The sequence below is a fragment of the Maylandia zebra genome, linkage group LG15 (genome assembly GCF_041146795.1).
Source record: "Maylandia zebra isolate NMK-2024a linkage group LG15, Mzebra_GT3a, whole genome shotgun sequence".
Taxonomy (NCBI): Eukaryota; Metazoa; Chordata; class Actinopteri; order Cichliformes; family Cichlidae; genus Maylandia; species Maylandia zebra.
The window spans coordinates 670,789-686,418 of NC_135181.1; the positions used below are offsets into that span (position 1 = coordinate 670,789).

At 43.1% G+C, this 15,630-nt stretch overlaps 1 protein-coding gene across 1 annotated transcript; it reads right to left on the minus strand.

Moving 5' to 3' along the window:
* Window positions 1–712: 712 nt before the first annotated feature.
* Window positions 713–13,029, minus strand: stmn4 (stathmin-like 4). The gene is made up of 6 exons (XM_004542309.5): window positions 12,906–13,029; window positions 6,192–6,265; window positions 5,875–5,970; window positions 4,132–4,337; window positions 3,320–3,511; window positions 713–1,907 (listed from the first exon to the last, which is right to left on the minus strand). Exons 2-6 carry the CDS (start codon window positions 6,202–6,204, stop codon window positions 1,848–1,850), a joined length of 567 nt encoding a protein of 188 aa, XP_004542366.2. The 5' UTR covers window positions 6,205–6,265; window positions 12,906–13,029; the 3' UTR covers window positions 713–1,847.
* Window positions 13,030–15,630: the final 2,601 nt, after the last annotated feature.

The window sequence follows — 15,630 nt, forward strand, 5'->3', positions numbered from 1 at the left end:
CCAAACTATGATGTAGTTTTAGTCATAATTTAAGCACCTAAACTCATTTAGGGTCAGTCTATTTTTTGCCAGCTGAAGATTATCGAATACTAAATCTGAAGTTGATTCAGTCGACTAAAATATAAATACATAAAAGTTTGTGTTTTTACCGAGAGTTGCTCTACACGTTTTACAAAGTGTCTTATTTTCTTTGACATCAGTTGCGAGATGTGTCCACTCTTTGCTTTCTCCTTGGCATCGACATTTTTTATGCTTTTTCAGGAGAAACATAGAGCATGAGAGCTAGTTGTACTTCCACCTCCGTTTCCTAGGGACTGAATGGTGTGCGTGGTAAACTTTGCTACACGAGGAGCTTACTTCTGATTGGATCACTTCCAAACTCCTCCCACCTTTCTACATGACTTGATTCGATTAGATTGAATCTCGTCTCTCCAGAATTTTCTCATCTCATTTTTATTCCGGGACAAAGTCTCGGCACATTTCATCCTAGTTTTTCTACAGATTGCATGCAGTTGCAAACTGATAGCAGACTGAATGTCTTATGGCCATTTTATCACCACCCTGGTGAACCAACGTCGCTTTGCAAGTTGAATACACAGAGTGGCAATCATTGTGATTGTGCTGTGATATCCCAGCTACCAGTGTTTGTCTGTCACGGAAATCAGTGTCAAAAATATCACCATCAAATCTGAAAATTATGAGAAAGTTCGAGTTCAGCCAAGCTGCTTTTATTGATCATGCCAAATAGGTACAATCAACCCAGCCTTGAAGATATACAGCAACACACAGTTACAGCAAGTACAAAGCCCATGTACGACTCCCCCGTTACAGCGCAAACATTTGAGACACTTCAATCAAATCAGCATGACCAAACCACTTAAGCACATTTGATCCCCATTTTAATGTTTTAGGTTGGAATTGCTGTGAAAACCATAAACAATCAGAGACACCAAAGCAAGTCGGTCAGATCACAAATCGACCCACCGAAGCCAGAAATACGTCCAAACTGTGAACTGCAGTCAGTCACTGTTTCACCTCCTCGTAATGTGAATGTTTTTACTGTATATGTTCACTGCTCTTCTGGTATGAATACCGTGTGTGCTTTGACTTGTGCTTAATGAAATAAGAGTGCAATCAGTGCTCTAACTCTAAGAGACTCAAATGCATGTCACTGATCTACGACTACACTACAGCTAAAGTCCCCCCCCCAGTTATTTGTTTCATATTCATAAAGCATTAGTGAGATTCACAGACAAACCCCAGACGGAGTGAAAGAAACAGTGAGAAGTATGAGCATGTGGACCGAGATCACTTTGTGTTTTCATATTTAAAGCTGGTCCTGTGTATTTAATGAATCCTGGTTTTCAGTGGAGTGGAGTTGGTTATGGCTGAGTGAGGCTCTGAAACTACTGTGTCCAGTCTGAATAAAGCACATCACAGATTTTCAGGTTTTATGAGGTAATGATCACATACTTAGTCTAATTGGAGAGAAACTGCGACTCTGGCTGTGCCAAACTGGAAGCGTTGCCAAGAAAAAACACAGCTTCACTAAAATCATCTCCTGATGCTGAACACAGAAAACAGGAGCTCTAATTCCTTTTTTTTACTCAGTCATGATTGGATGGCTGTTCCTCTTTAAAAAACATTAGCGCCGACGTCCCCCCCCCCCCCCCCCTCCCACGTTCCTTTAGAAAAAAGAGAAATTTTAACATCAAGAGTGGCTAAACTTTATACAGCTTGCTCAGAATCATCGCAGCATACATCAAATATGAAAACCAAAATCTCCCCTAGTTGCTGTTGAGTTCTTCTTTTAATGCACTGTTTTCCCCCTTTTTATTTTTTTTCGTCTACCGGCAGGCCTCCTCCTTCATCTCCTTGTTCTTCCTCACTTCCTCTGCATGTTTGTCCTGCCAGACACAGAAACATGAGTGCCATTATCATTTAGGAAGATATTTTCATTAATGAAGGAGACGCCGGCGTAAAGGTTTGAATGAGAGCGAGTGGGGAAGAACTGAAAAAACTTTATTTCATTGCACTAATATTCATGGTTGCTGATCAGGTTTGTGAGCAGTGCCAAACCAGAAGAGAAAGTTCAGCTGAAGCTTCGCTTCATTTACACTCAAAAAACTCGTGTTTAGCTCTCAGTGTGTGTTTGACGTTTTGCTCAATATGTCTCTCATGTCTGTAACTTTGTAGCTGAAACAGTAAAAACATGAACTTGTTGATGTTCACTCTGTGTTAGACTAAAACCAGCAACGTTTCATTAGTGTTGCTACAAGTTGCCTGGCAACAAGTTGCCTGGCAACAAGTTGCCTGGCAACAAGTTGCCTGGCAACAAGTTGCCTGGCAACAAGTTGCCTGGCAACAAGTTTGGGTTCAGAAATAACACACGAGACAGTAAAGAGTCGTTTTCACAGTCTGCGATACACATGGACAAATATCAGTGTAACTTCATCCGAAGCTATTAGCTGGCTGTGAGAAAATATAAAACTGCTGCCCTCTAACTTCAAAGCTTGCATAAATCCTTTTTAGCAAGAGAAAAAGAAGAAAAACATTCAAAAGTCAAATTTAAAAGACAGTTTGCAATAATGTAGCAAACCTCCCCACAGACTCCCACGTTTAACTGTCCAACTACGCTGCACCAAACAGCAGGTTTACAGCCCAGTACAAAAACGGTCCCTGCCATATTAACTCTACGGTGGGTCAGGCTCATCCATCTGGATACAGATCAGGCTTAAGGTTAAGGGCGTGGCTATTTATGATTGACAGGTGTGCAGGGAGCTGATTCCTGTCTGCAAAAGCAAAATAAAAAGGAGTTTCTACGTTATCCCAGGATATCATGAAGACTGGATGAAAAGAGAAGCAGCAGAGTTTGTCTCTCCAAAGTTAAACGTGTTCTGTTTGAACAAAGACACATAAACGACCTTTTCATGCTGCTTTATTTTACTAAAGTCAAAGATGGGCCAGATTGCCTCCATAGTTAAAGCACAAATACATGTGCATATATAAAACATATGGTTGGCCTGGTGTCGTAAAAGTAACATTAATATGACATTTGTGACAATGCTGTCGAACTACTACATGTCATATGTTACACTGACACATCAGCACCACAAAAACCTTGCTCAGCATTATCAGCACTGGATTTTTACCTAACCCCCCCAAACAAAAATAATGGTCCCACGTGGGAGATGAACCCTGGTGTTCTGTGGCTGTCTGCTGTGTGAGAAACCACACAAAGCAATGATTGTTTGAGATCAGTTTGCAGACCTCCCCTCTAACGGTCGGGAGGCTCGGGGCTTAATCGCGGCCACGTTACCTTCTCCTGCAGCCTCTCCAGCATGGCTGCCAGCAGAGCCTCCCTGTTCTCCTTGTTGGCCTCCATCTTCTGCTCCAGCTTCTCCTTGGCGTTCTTGATGAAGTTGTTGTTCTCCTCAAAAGCTTTCTGGATCACCTCGCGCTCATGCTCTCTCTTCTCCGCCAGGTGCTTCAGCAGCTCCGCCTCCTGGCACTGGAGGAAGATGGAGAAGTGAAGGCAGCTGCTCATCCTTTACACAATACTCAGACTGCAGGTGATAAGCAGGCTGTTTGCAGTTTTCACCTATTTCAACAAAGTTCAACTGTCAAACATGTTCTAGTTGAAGGGTGCAGACACAAACTGAAATGTGTGCGGTTGTCAGCACCTGTAATCTTTGTCCTCAGGTGGGCCAAACCTCATAACTAATACATTAGATCACTGTGAGCCAGTAAAGCCAAAGAAATTGGAATTGCCTCGTTTCCAGAGAGCGCTCTTCCATCTCTAACAATCTTTTCACTCTCCTCACCTTTCCCCTGTTTGTCTCTTGCCCTCGCTCCATCATCCTCTCTGATGGATGAATATGAATCATTGTCTTTGTGTCCTCACAGGATTGTCTCTGCTCTTTCATCTGCCTCTTTTCATCTCCCCCAGCTCAGTTCCTTCTTTCCGTTAAATCCAATACTCCCTCCCACTTCCCCTTCATTCATTTTAAGCCTATTTCCGTCTCTCCGATAAATCACACAAAGAGTGCTAACAGATGTTTAACAATGGCGGAACGAGCCACAAACAGCGGATGTTTTCTGGCGGTTCAGATGACGCGCCCGCTCCCTCACCTTTCGCCTCTCTTCAGCCGCCTCTAACTTCTTCTGGATCTCCTCCAGGGATGGGTCGCGGCGCTGCGGCATGGAGGCATTGAGTTCAGGCAAGCCGTCAAAAGACGGGGGCTTGAGGATGACCTCGAAGGCCTGGCCCGATGTGCGTTTGTTCAGCTCGATAACTTCTACGTCTTTGATGACGCACCAGGCCAAGTCCACTGCATCTGTGTTGGTGGATAGCAGCATTTACTGTCAGAGCTGAATCCATGACCTCATCTTAGTTTGTCTTTAACATCGCCATCATGTTATATTTTAAAACATGGAAACACGTTCAGAGAAAAGAACAAGAACAAAAAGATCTTGAGTCTATTCTGTGTACTGGAGGATGGCTGAACGATAGCAGCAGGGTTGGTTTTGCTTCTTTTAAATATATATATCTATTTAAATAAACAAACACAAACCCTTCCTCACAGGCAAGCCAGCGTTTTGTTCATCTCCATGATTCAACTGAAGCTGGACTAATGTGCTGTATCTCGAGGTTAGAGAGACCAGTCGTCTATAATGAGATCCCTGTAAACAGACCGACTGAACTCACTTTATTTAATAAGAAATGTCAACGTGTGCTTTAAAATCGAATCAAGCTAAATGTCTGAGTATTTATACAGTTTCATACATATTAGGGGGTTAATCAGTAATTTTTTTGCATTTAAAATCAGTTCGGTCTTTTCACAGATCTTTAATGGTTTGGAAGGCAGTTAAATCATAGCTAGATGTTTAGAGTTGGTGCCATAAATAGAGGAATGTGTCTTTATGATTACACAATGAGATGCTGCTATAAACATAAATCAAATATTCCTGGGACGGAGCCTCGGGGAACTTTGTAATAAGGAGGAAAGAGGCCTGGATGCTGAATGATCACTGACTGTGCTCAAAACTCAAACTTTCACGTTTGTAAAAGTATGACGTGGTCAGCTGCACCAAACACATTTCAAATCAATAAAGAGATTATAAAGGTTCCTTGTGATGTACCAAGAAGTATCCAAGATCTATCGCTTAAATAGCAGCAAACACATTTTATTGTCACTATGCACACGTACAAAGAGCTGGATAAGAAAGAAGGATGGGGTTCAAACCCACGCGTGCAGAGCACAGTGGATGAGCAGTCCGTCGCCTTGGCCACTCGGACACCTCGTCTGACAGCTGGAGCGATGCTGGAGCATAAACTTAGGCTGAAATGCAAAATGTCAATGATTTGGAGAGTCTGGTTTACTTTGAGATCGAATGTTTTACTTTAGTCAGAGATCTGGAGGAAGAACACAGAAAGTGTTTCACTCTGTAGAAATGACGCCAAGACCGAAATATAAGTTATATGTTCAGAATTTAGTTGCAGTTTGCAGTCACTCCTGATCTGTTATAACTTTAAAAAGATTCAAATTTAGATAGAGGGAAACAAAACTGCTTCTTGCTCACTTTTAGCTCCAAAGGTGATTATTTAGAAAGACCCAGAATTAGGACAAAAGGATCAGCGTGCGTCAGCACTGACTGTGGGCCTGGGTTTACTGCAGATCTAATGAGACATCTGTGGATGAGATGTTCTTGTGTTTGTCTGTAGTTGCTGAAGTTGCTGGTTTTAGACAGACAGGAAGAGAGGAGCTGAAGTTTGAGGAGCATCAAACTTCAGCCACAGAGACTGCTGTCGGTCTTTTATAAGCGACTGTACCCCTAATAAACACCAGTGCTCGTGCAAAGGAGATTTTTTACCTTCTGCCTTGTAGGTCGGGTTTTCTGCAGTGCGTGGGTTCAGGCATGAGCAGAACAGAGACACCAGGGGGAGCTCTTTGACCTTCTCTTTATAGGCTGAGGACACACACAGAAGATCAAGCTGAATCATGAGCACGCAGTCGAGGACTGACGACGTAAGTCATGCTCGTTATGTCATACCAGCGGACATAATAACGACACGCTGCACGACACAAATACTGCATGCTCATATTTGAACAGATCGGTCGCAGTATAGTGTTTAAAGCAGAGGAGCAGGGCGTGTGAGGTGAACGGGTTTGTGCTGCGACTGCATTTACCTGCCAGAGTCATGGTCTCACTGCAAATGTTACTCTCCAGGGACGCTGAAGATCCTCCTCACTCTGTCAGAGAGCTGTGCAGGGACAGAGACAGAGAGCACTGAATGCAGGAGCATCGAGGGCACAATCTGAGAAGGAAGAAGCTGAGGAGACAACAGCGTGAGCCAAAAGTGTAGAGCAGCCAAGTCATGATTATTGGACTCATGCAAAGCTGTTCTAGCAGAGTCAGAATAAAAAGATAAAGGCGGAGCGTAATGCAAAAATCCCACCTGAGAATAAACTTTAAATTAAAGCTCACATTATCAGATCAGAGCTCTTCAGACAAAAACTATTCTGGGTAAAGATCTCTGACCTTCTCAACAACAGTTACCTGACATGTAGAAAAAAGTCAGAGTCAGTCGGGTGTTCCTGCACTTTAAATGTTGTTGTTTCACCATTAAAAATGGAAAAAAATAAAGTAAAATGTTCATCAAACAGCAGAATGAAGCTCTGCTGTTCTAGTTCGTCTCAGGCTACTAAACTGTTTCTTTTGTTTGTGTGCGTTGAGAAACTTTCCTGGGGTGGCTGTAGCTCAGGTGGCAGAGCAGGTCAGCCACTAACCAGAAGGTCGGTGGTCCGATCCCAGGCTGCCTCCAGGCTGCATGCCAAATATCCTTGGGCAAGACGACGTTGCCTACTGGTGGTGGTCAGAGCGCCCGGTGGCGCCAGTGTCCGGCAGCCTCGCCTCTGTCAGTGCGCCCCAGGGTGGCTGTGGCTACAATGTACACACCAGTGTGTGTGTGTGTGTGTGTGGATGACTGAATGTAGTGTAAAGGTCCTTAGGGACTGAGTAAAGTGCTATACAAATGCAGGCCATTTACCATCTATCAGATACTGTAAATGTGCAGAAAGTCGAACATCCAGCTGAAGAAGCTGCAAGTCAAGCATATTTTTCGAGGCGTGGCAGAGAAGCTGCTGCAAACCTTCTACAGACCTTTAAAACACCGCCTTTGCCTAACAAATTCAATAATTCATAATTCAACAATAATTCTGTTTTTCAATGAATTTGGCAACTGAAAAAAAGCAGATTGCACCGAGGCACAAAGGCAGCAGAGTAGAACCACCTGCCGTCGTCTCCTCCTCAGATGGTGATAGGTTTGTAGCTTGAACCTATTCGCTGGAACGTTGAAGACAATATAATTACACAGCAAGCAAGACACGAAGTAGGCAAAGTTCTTCATGTTTCTCGTGCACGGGAGAGAACCGGACAAACGCCGTTCCTTCGCTTGACCCCAGTTGCTCTCGTCCGCTCCCCCGTAACACTGCTCTTTTATTGAGGTTACATGAATATGCATAGGTTCATTAACATACGACATATACATACACACAAAGAGTACCTTGCCTTTGTGTGTGTGTGTGTGTGTGTGTGTGTGTGTGTGTGTGTGTGTGTGTGTGTGTGTGTGTGTGTGTGGTCAGACATAAATGACAACTCTAAGCATATATGAGTAGATATTTCTAAGCATAAATAACAATCACCAATACAAAACCTAACAGATGGTCTCGTCAGCACTGAGCTGTTATAAATGTGTCTCTATCAAAACTTCTATCATTTCTTTAACTCTGAACTGTTTCAATGAGCCTGATCGATAATCCAAACAGACACACTTATCTGCCTCATCGGTGCTCTAAAACATTTTGTGTGCTAATTGGATAATCTCATCCTTTTAGATTCTGGGAGTGCTCTGCACAGCTTACTGACCCTTCCTCGGTCCACTGCACACACTAATTACGTTTGCTTAAATCCTGGGAACCAGTATCACTGGCATGAGGACACACACCCAGCTCACTGTGAGGTCGAAAACAATAAAGCAACATTTGAACGTCATGTAACAGCTGGGGTCCTTGATACAGGCCTAATTGAGACATTTGCTATCTTCAGACCTTTCCCACTGTGTTTTAAAGGTAAGTGACGGAGCTCCCACCAGCCAGTGGACAACGTCACCGTGGCTACACCCATCTTTTATATTTGATCTCTGTGTATGATGTTGTTCCCTTTAGATTTAGTTGAACTCACCATCTTGAAAACCTAGAGGATGGAGCTTTGTGGGATACACTGTAGCCCAAATCAGGACCTTTTCTCAACCTTACATAATAAAAGAAAAGCAAATAACAAGTGAAGTCTAAATTTAAAGGCGCTCTGTCTTCAGACTGAAAGTCAGATGTACTTGGAGCGATGTCTACCCCACACGCGGCCCCATTACAGTCAGCATTCATCAGTCCTGTTAGTTCTTCTCAATTTCTCATGTGAAGAGTGCCTGCTTGTGTCGTTTCTGACATTAGGAACAAACGACTGGCATGTGTCACATTAATGATGTCCGGTCCCACTCTGTTAGTCCATTAAGGCCTCAGTCACGGGCTTAGAGACTGGTCAGTGACAAATGAGTATGTATTACCTGACTGGTTGCTGAGTGGTTGCTGGAGATTACTGGCAGTCGCCACAGTCACCTGCAAACAACCCAGCCGCATGTAGTGAAGCTTGACCAAGTGTGATGCTGACTGGAAACCACTTAGTGAGTAGTTGCCGAGGCTTGTAGACAAGTTGCCATTCCCCATGCAAGCTAGGAGTGCAGCCAGAAAGTGAAACTAAGCAGAGTCTTTGATCGAAACTTAAAGTGTGGTGTGACGTAGAGAGCACCTATATAAATTATTATTATTATTATTATAAATATCTAGGCTTCCGTTTGTGCTTCAGACCTGGGGTTGTGTGTTCAGGTCTCCATATCCCAGATATGTAAAATAAAGATCATTTTTAAAGTAAAAGGACCACTTTTGAGCCGTGTCTTTTTTGGCCGTAAAGAATCCAAAACAACCAAATTTAATACAAGCAAACCTGTATACCAGTTGGCAATTTAGCAACTTCCTGCAACCACTCACACCAGTGATGTGTGACTAGGTTCAACCAGATGCAACCAGTTGGGGAATACTGTTTATTTTCTAGTGACCAGTGGTTTCCACTCAGTCTTCAACCAGTTTGCTATAAATTAGAATCCCATTTAATATGATGGTGAATTGATATTAAATGATGCTAAACACTGCCAGCACTAGTGCTAGCTGATAACTCCCCGAGCTCCACCTTTTCCTCCAAATGTGATCACATCAGCAAAACCGAGATAACACAAATGCTAAACTCAAAGCTTTAACATGTTCGTAAACAGCTGAAACTACCTAAAAATTATTTTATTGTCTTTTGGCTTTTTATCTGGATGCACTAACAATTAAAGGTGCTGGATGTGTTTCAAGCTATGCCAGTTGCCTGTTGAACGTTTACTCAGACAGAAGCAAATGAGCATATTTCCCAAAAAGTGTCTGTCTGTCCGTCTACAAATGAGCCTGTCAGCAAGCCTGAACGTCCGTCTCCACACAGAGACACAAGTGTCCTAATGAGACAACCCGCATTACCGAGGAAGACAGATAGCTCATTATACTGCAGTGAGCTCAGGCTCACCTGGCCACCCTGACATGGTTCCCTGAGGGACAGACAAGGACAAACACATGATTTTGCACAGCACACACACACTAATCAAGCAGTAAACGAACTGCTTTGCTGCACTGTTGTAATGCACACGCACACAGGACACACACAGCTGCTTCTCATATTATGAAGCCACCCAGGTTGCAGATCAATGCACTGCTTCCTGCAGGAGTAAGAGTGTGTCACTTCGAGTTTGGGAGAGAGACAGAGGGTGGAAACATTTGGGGTGGTGTTGGTGGGAAATTTTGCTGACAGCTACCTTATAGGCTGTTGAGGTTTTTCATTATCCGACTGTATGATATTCACTGAATTTGAATCTGTGCTCCTTAATTGGTAGAGTCTTAAACAAAGAAAAAAAGCAAACAAGCCCCCAAACAACAGCAGCGAGCACCGATTGCTATCAGAAAATGTATATCCCCCAACTAGTCGGCAGTGTTTCCTGTAAGTCGCTGCTCTGGCTGGTTGAAATCTATTGAAGGTTCTGCACCTTCTTCTTGTCCTGGTGGTTGCTTTGTTTGTTAGCAGTGTGAATGTAGTTTGGCCGTAAACACTTGCTAACTATTAGCTGAGCGGTAGTAAAACGAAAGAATGAGGTGCACTTACTTACTTTCAAGGAAAATGGTCCACGTTTGCAGTTTGTGTCACACTGTTCACGGTTTCACTATAACTCAGAGATTATACAAAACCACCACCTGTGTGGCAGCATGCTAGTGACCAAAGCAATCACATGTACGTTTTTGCCAACCGGTCAAGGAATACACATATTTTCTCAGGCATGTTTGGGTCGCAAGGAAAAAACGGGGCTCACTGAGAGGTCTCTAGGCCCATGTGACCGGAGCTTTTGGCTCATTTTCCCAGCCATCAACCTCCAGCAACCTTTTATCACTAGTCACTGAATATTAATTTTGCCCTCATGACCGATCCAAATGATTCTGGATCAGTCTCATTTGAGCCTCCATTGAGACCATTGTTACATGCACAATGGGCGACCGTGGCTCAGGGGGTTGGGAAGCGCATCTGTAACCGGACGGTCGCCGGTTCGATCCCTGGGCTCTCTGTCCTGGTCGTTGTGTCCTTGGCCTACCGCCTACTGGTGTTGGCCAGAGGGGCCGATGGTGCGATATGGCAGCCTGGCTTCTGTCAGTCTGCCCCAGGGCAGCTGTGGCTACAACCGTAGCTGCCTCCACCAGTGTGTGAATGTGAGAGTGAATGAATAGTGGCATTGTAAAGCACTATATAAATCCAATCTATTATTATTAAATCTTTGCCTTGACCACTTGCAGAGAGTCAGGTAAAAGAACTGATGCTATTCATGTTTTACGCTAAAGATGGAGCTAACAGCCAGGTAGCTTAGCAAGGAGACCTGAGAGTTGACTGACTCAAAAAACTGACAAGTATGAAACTCATTCATAAATTCTTGGTTTTATTGGCTGCTTCAATAACAATACAGCTAAGTGGGAATTAGCACTGAGCAGAGCCACGCTAGATGTTTCCTTTTGTTTCCGGAAATTGTGCTAAGCTAAGCTAGCATTGTCAGCATGAATGATTTGTCATATTTTAGAATATTTAATATTTTTCAGCACTTTAACATTAAAATGACATTCAGTTACTTATTGATTGATAAAAAAAGAAAGATTGTATCCGACTGTGTGTTTCCTCAGGTCTGAAGAGGTTTTCTTCCTGAGAGGCTTTAAGCCTCGTGGTAAAAGTAATATTAGGGCACTTTTCTGGTCAGACTTAGAGTAACGAACACTGATTTGATAAAATTTAAATAAATGAATTGGTTATTCTAAATTTAATATACAGTGCTTTATGTCTATAGAGTGAAGCACAGCACAGTATGAATGCATGGCTTGTAGCTAAAGCGTGTTTACTAACCTCTATATAAATGTGCCACGTACATTTTTATTTCATATTCTTTCTCAGCATCACTAAATCATATTTATTTTGTAGTTTAGCTGCATAGGTCATATATAACCACTTTCTCCTCCAAATCCTTCTCATCTCACTGAATTTGTTGTTTAGGAGATCATTTCTGAGAGTCGATTAAATCTGTATAAAACCTTCTTATCTTATTATCGTCCTATTTCAAAACGTTCTCTGAAACTGATCGGCATGGTCTGCACATGTCTCGCTCAACACAAACACACATATTCTTTCAGCTGTGATTTGTACTTGAGCTGATATTTGCTTTTCTAACAGCAGTCGTCTCATTTCCATTTTTCACAGCACTGAGCTCAAGAAGAACGTTTTTTTGTTTCCATGGGAGCAGAATTTCATGTACTACTTGTAATTGTATTTCTTGTTTCTAATATTATAATATTAATAATAATAACTCTGTACTTGTGTCATCACTTAGCATTGTTCATAGCAAACACCAGGATTGATCAGACTCTCGGAGACAAAACATTCCTCTGACATTGGTTTTGTCTTCACAGATTGTTGTCCGTGAAGGTTCTCAGTCATCCAGGTCATCGTAGCCCTGTGGGAGTGTCCCCCAAGAGGGACAATAGGGCTTAGATCTGGGATCTCCATTTTCCACCATTTGACCTTAGAACTGAAGAAGCTTTTCGGACGAGAGGTGAAACGTCTTCAAGCAACTTAAAGAAGTCCAGACGCTTTTCTTTCCGAGCTCCTTAGACTCGACAGATTGTTGTACTGTTATGTTTTTCTGCTCCTAGAAAGCTGCTATGCATGCATATTAATCAATTCACTGGGAGATTACTGCTACAGCAAAGAAACTGCAGACTTAAACCTGATCAACCAGACAAATCTGAACTTCTGACGGTTCTGAGCACATTTTAAATTCAGACCCTCGCCTGTATGACTCTGCCTTATGCACAAACACATCAAAACACCCTCCATTTTCTCCCCGGTCTCTCTGTCTGCCTCTCCTTCCTTAAATCAGACACAAAGCTGCATTTGGACATATGGAGAATCAATAATAAATGCTGTCTCACGCTCTACACTTTGACGATACACTCGGTTCTCTCCCTTTCTGTCGCCTATCAGCAGGAACCTTTGCCGCTGCATCATCACTCTGCCTTCCTCACCCTCACCCTGTTCCACCCCACGGACACGCTTGAATACACGCACATGCAGGTACTGCTCATTCATGCCATGAAAGCTAACCTGAAGAACCCAAAGTGGCACACAGTGCAACACAGATGTGTGCAGCCGTGTGTCTGGCGCTGCAGACTTACCCCCCTCTGTACGGCGTCTTCTCCGCTGCTGATGTTGAACCGGTGACTACGGTTACCCCGTCTGGCTGCAAGGATGCAGGCGCCAGGCAACAGCATCAGCAACAGCATCGATGCTGCCTCCATGACATCACCATGGAGACGCCTCATTGGTCTGAGACGCTGCCAGCATCTGATCCTTTCAGCCAATGGGAGCAGACAGGAAGGATGGTGGGGAGGGACGTCAGCTCTTTGTGTTGTACTGCAGGGTGGGTGGTGGAATCAGTGTTTTAATGTATGGTGCAGGAGTGTGTGTGTGTGTGTGTGTGTGTGTGTGTGTGTGTGTGTGTGTGTGTGTGTGTGTGTACTGTGCATGAGAGAGAGTTCAGGGAAGTAGTGTGAGAAACTGGGGGAGCTTTGTCTCAGCATGAGGCCCAGATAGGAAGCACGCAGAGCTCTAAATTATTTAGATCCTAACTGTAAATACAGGAGCGAGAAGAAAATCTCGAGCACATGCCGTGTATCACACATAGTTGTTATGGCAAGTATTATTATAACCACAAATACCAGTTCTTCTAAAGAGGAGACTGGGGGAAAGCCTCGTAAATGCTGTTATTTTCCAATGTTTCACTGCTGTAATCTACAAACAATATGTACCTGCTGCATATAAGCTTTTAATCATACACCTGTGCTCTTCCTATTTGGCATTAAGGCCTTCTAGCAGTGCTCCTAGTGTAATATCCACAGCATTTTATTCCTGTAGAGGTTAACAGCACATTCTGGGCAAAGAAAAAAATTCTGTGTTGCAGTTTAAGGTTGTATTGCAGCCGACTGTAAATGTTAGTTTACAAGCATCGCCGTTCAGCTCCACTGTATTCACAAATAAAAGTACATGACAGTATATTTACAGTTTTTCACGTTTTTCAAAATGTATTAAATTTTTACAGGGGATGTTTACAGCTACTGTACTTTACGCATGTTTTACTGTAATGCAGCCGCTCTGTGATCGCTGCTTCTATCTTTGAACCTCAGTATAGTGATCTGTATCTGCAGTCTCAGGCTGAACCACTTAATGCAAAGTAACATTAAATTACACATTTTTCTTTCATGTTTAAGGAAGGTTAAAGGTTTTGGGCATGTCGTTTATTGATATACTGAAAAGTAAAAAGGACAGGGTGGCTTTGTTAGCTTAGCGTTAGCTTGGCGATCTGATAGCCACACTACTGTATGTGATGACATCATTTCCACTTGACTGTAATGTTTTTTTCTGTATAATGTTTGGTTCAAAGATAAAGTTTTTACAAATGTTGCATATGAGAAAACACTGACAGTCGTACTGTAATGTGTGATTGTGATCTCAGACTCCTAATGTTTTTTATCCATATCAGATCACATGACGTTGTTACGTTGCCAACCAACCACCTAAAATCGCACTTTTGACTGCACTTTATATACACTGGGTTACTGTAGCAGACAGTGCCACGTGATTATGCAACTTTTAACACCTTTTACTGATATGACCCTTAAGCGGTGTGTACACTACTCTCTGTGGCCACACCTACAAATGGCAGCTAGCTTCCAGTTATCACTTTTTGTAGCATTTCTTCAATTTAACACCTTATAAAAGCATAGTATGATTTTCATAACAAACAGAATCAGTAATTTATAGTCACAATTTATACGTGAACTCTTGTGACAACATCATGTTGCCTAGCAACCACCTACAAACCAGCTAAAATGACCCATTTGTTGCATTCATGTACCTACACCATCCTTTCATTAATATCATATGATGCAATATGCTTGATGCTTCGTTAGAATATTTTAATACATTTTGTTGAGACGAATCGTGACAAAGCTCTGTTGTTGGATCCCGGCAGCCACAGACTGCCACAGTGACCGTTGTGTTATTACTGGCCTAATGTGACACCAGAGTCGCTCTGGAAAGGCCTGCGAATCCCAACGTGATGTTAAACGCTGTTTGCAGAGTGTTATTGCACTTGGTCTCACAGTAGCTCTGCTGCAAAGCTGGCATGATCGTGTGTTTGGAAAAGCTTGGAGCTCATCTGCGTTTTTCCCCGGGGGAACACCACTCCTACTAAAGCTCCCACTCAAACTTCTTCCTGTAGTGGATCTGAACGCCTGTTAGCAATGCTTTTGTTATAGAGCCTTGAGGCGACTGTTGTTGTGATTTGGCACTATATAAATAAAATTGAATTGAATTGAAATTATAGCTGATTCGGACGATGTCAATAACAACACAGCTGTTTTAAATAGCTATGCTGTCAAGACATCAGAGTAATAAGGAAGGCTTGACAGTAGCAAAATAAAATGTAAAAGAACAGGGCTTAAGGACAGGACAGTGAATACTGAGAAAACCCTCTGCTGATGCAGCTCACACAAGCAACATGATGTCACCACGGCGTCCACCAGCACATGAAAGAGCTCACGGCGCAGCAGGAGAGAGAGCGATATGCATGAGGTCACATTAGGGCGTGTCCCGCTGTTGCTGTCTCCTCTTCTCCCCTCACCGTGCTGACTGTAAACCAACGTGTGACACTGGACATCACACACATCCTGGAAATGAGCTCATCAGGGGAGGGGAGAGAAAAGAGACACAGAGAGGAGTAAGGAGTGGTGGAGGAGACACCCTCCAACATCAAACAGATTATTTCAGTGATTCTGGGGGAACAAAGATAAGAGGGAGGGCCCGAGCAGGGGGAAAACAAGAAGTGCCAAAAAAAGAGGG

Coding starts and splice junctions, on each gene's coding strand:
- stmn4 (XM_004542309.5), bottom strand. Junction 4,338..5,874: donor CCCGACCTACAAGGCAGAAG/GTAAAAAATCTC, acceptor CCACCAACACAG/ATGCAGTGGACTTGGCCTGG. Junction 3,512..4,131: donor CGGCTGAAGAGAGGCGAAAG/GTGAGGGAGCGG, acceptor ATCTTCCTCCAG/TGCCAGGAGGCGGAGCTGCT.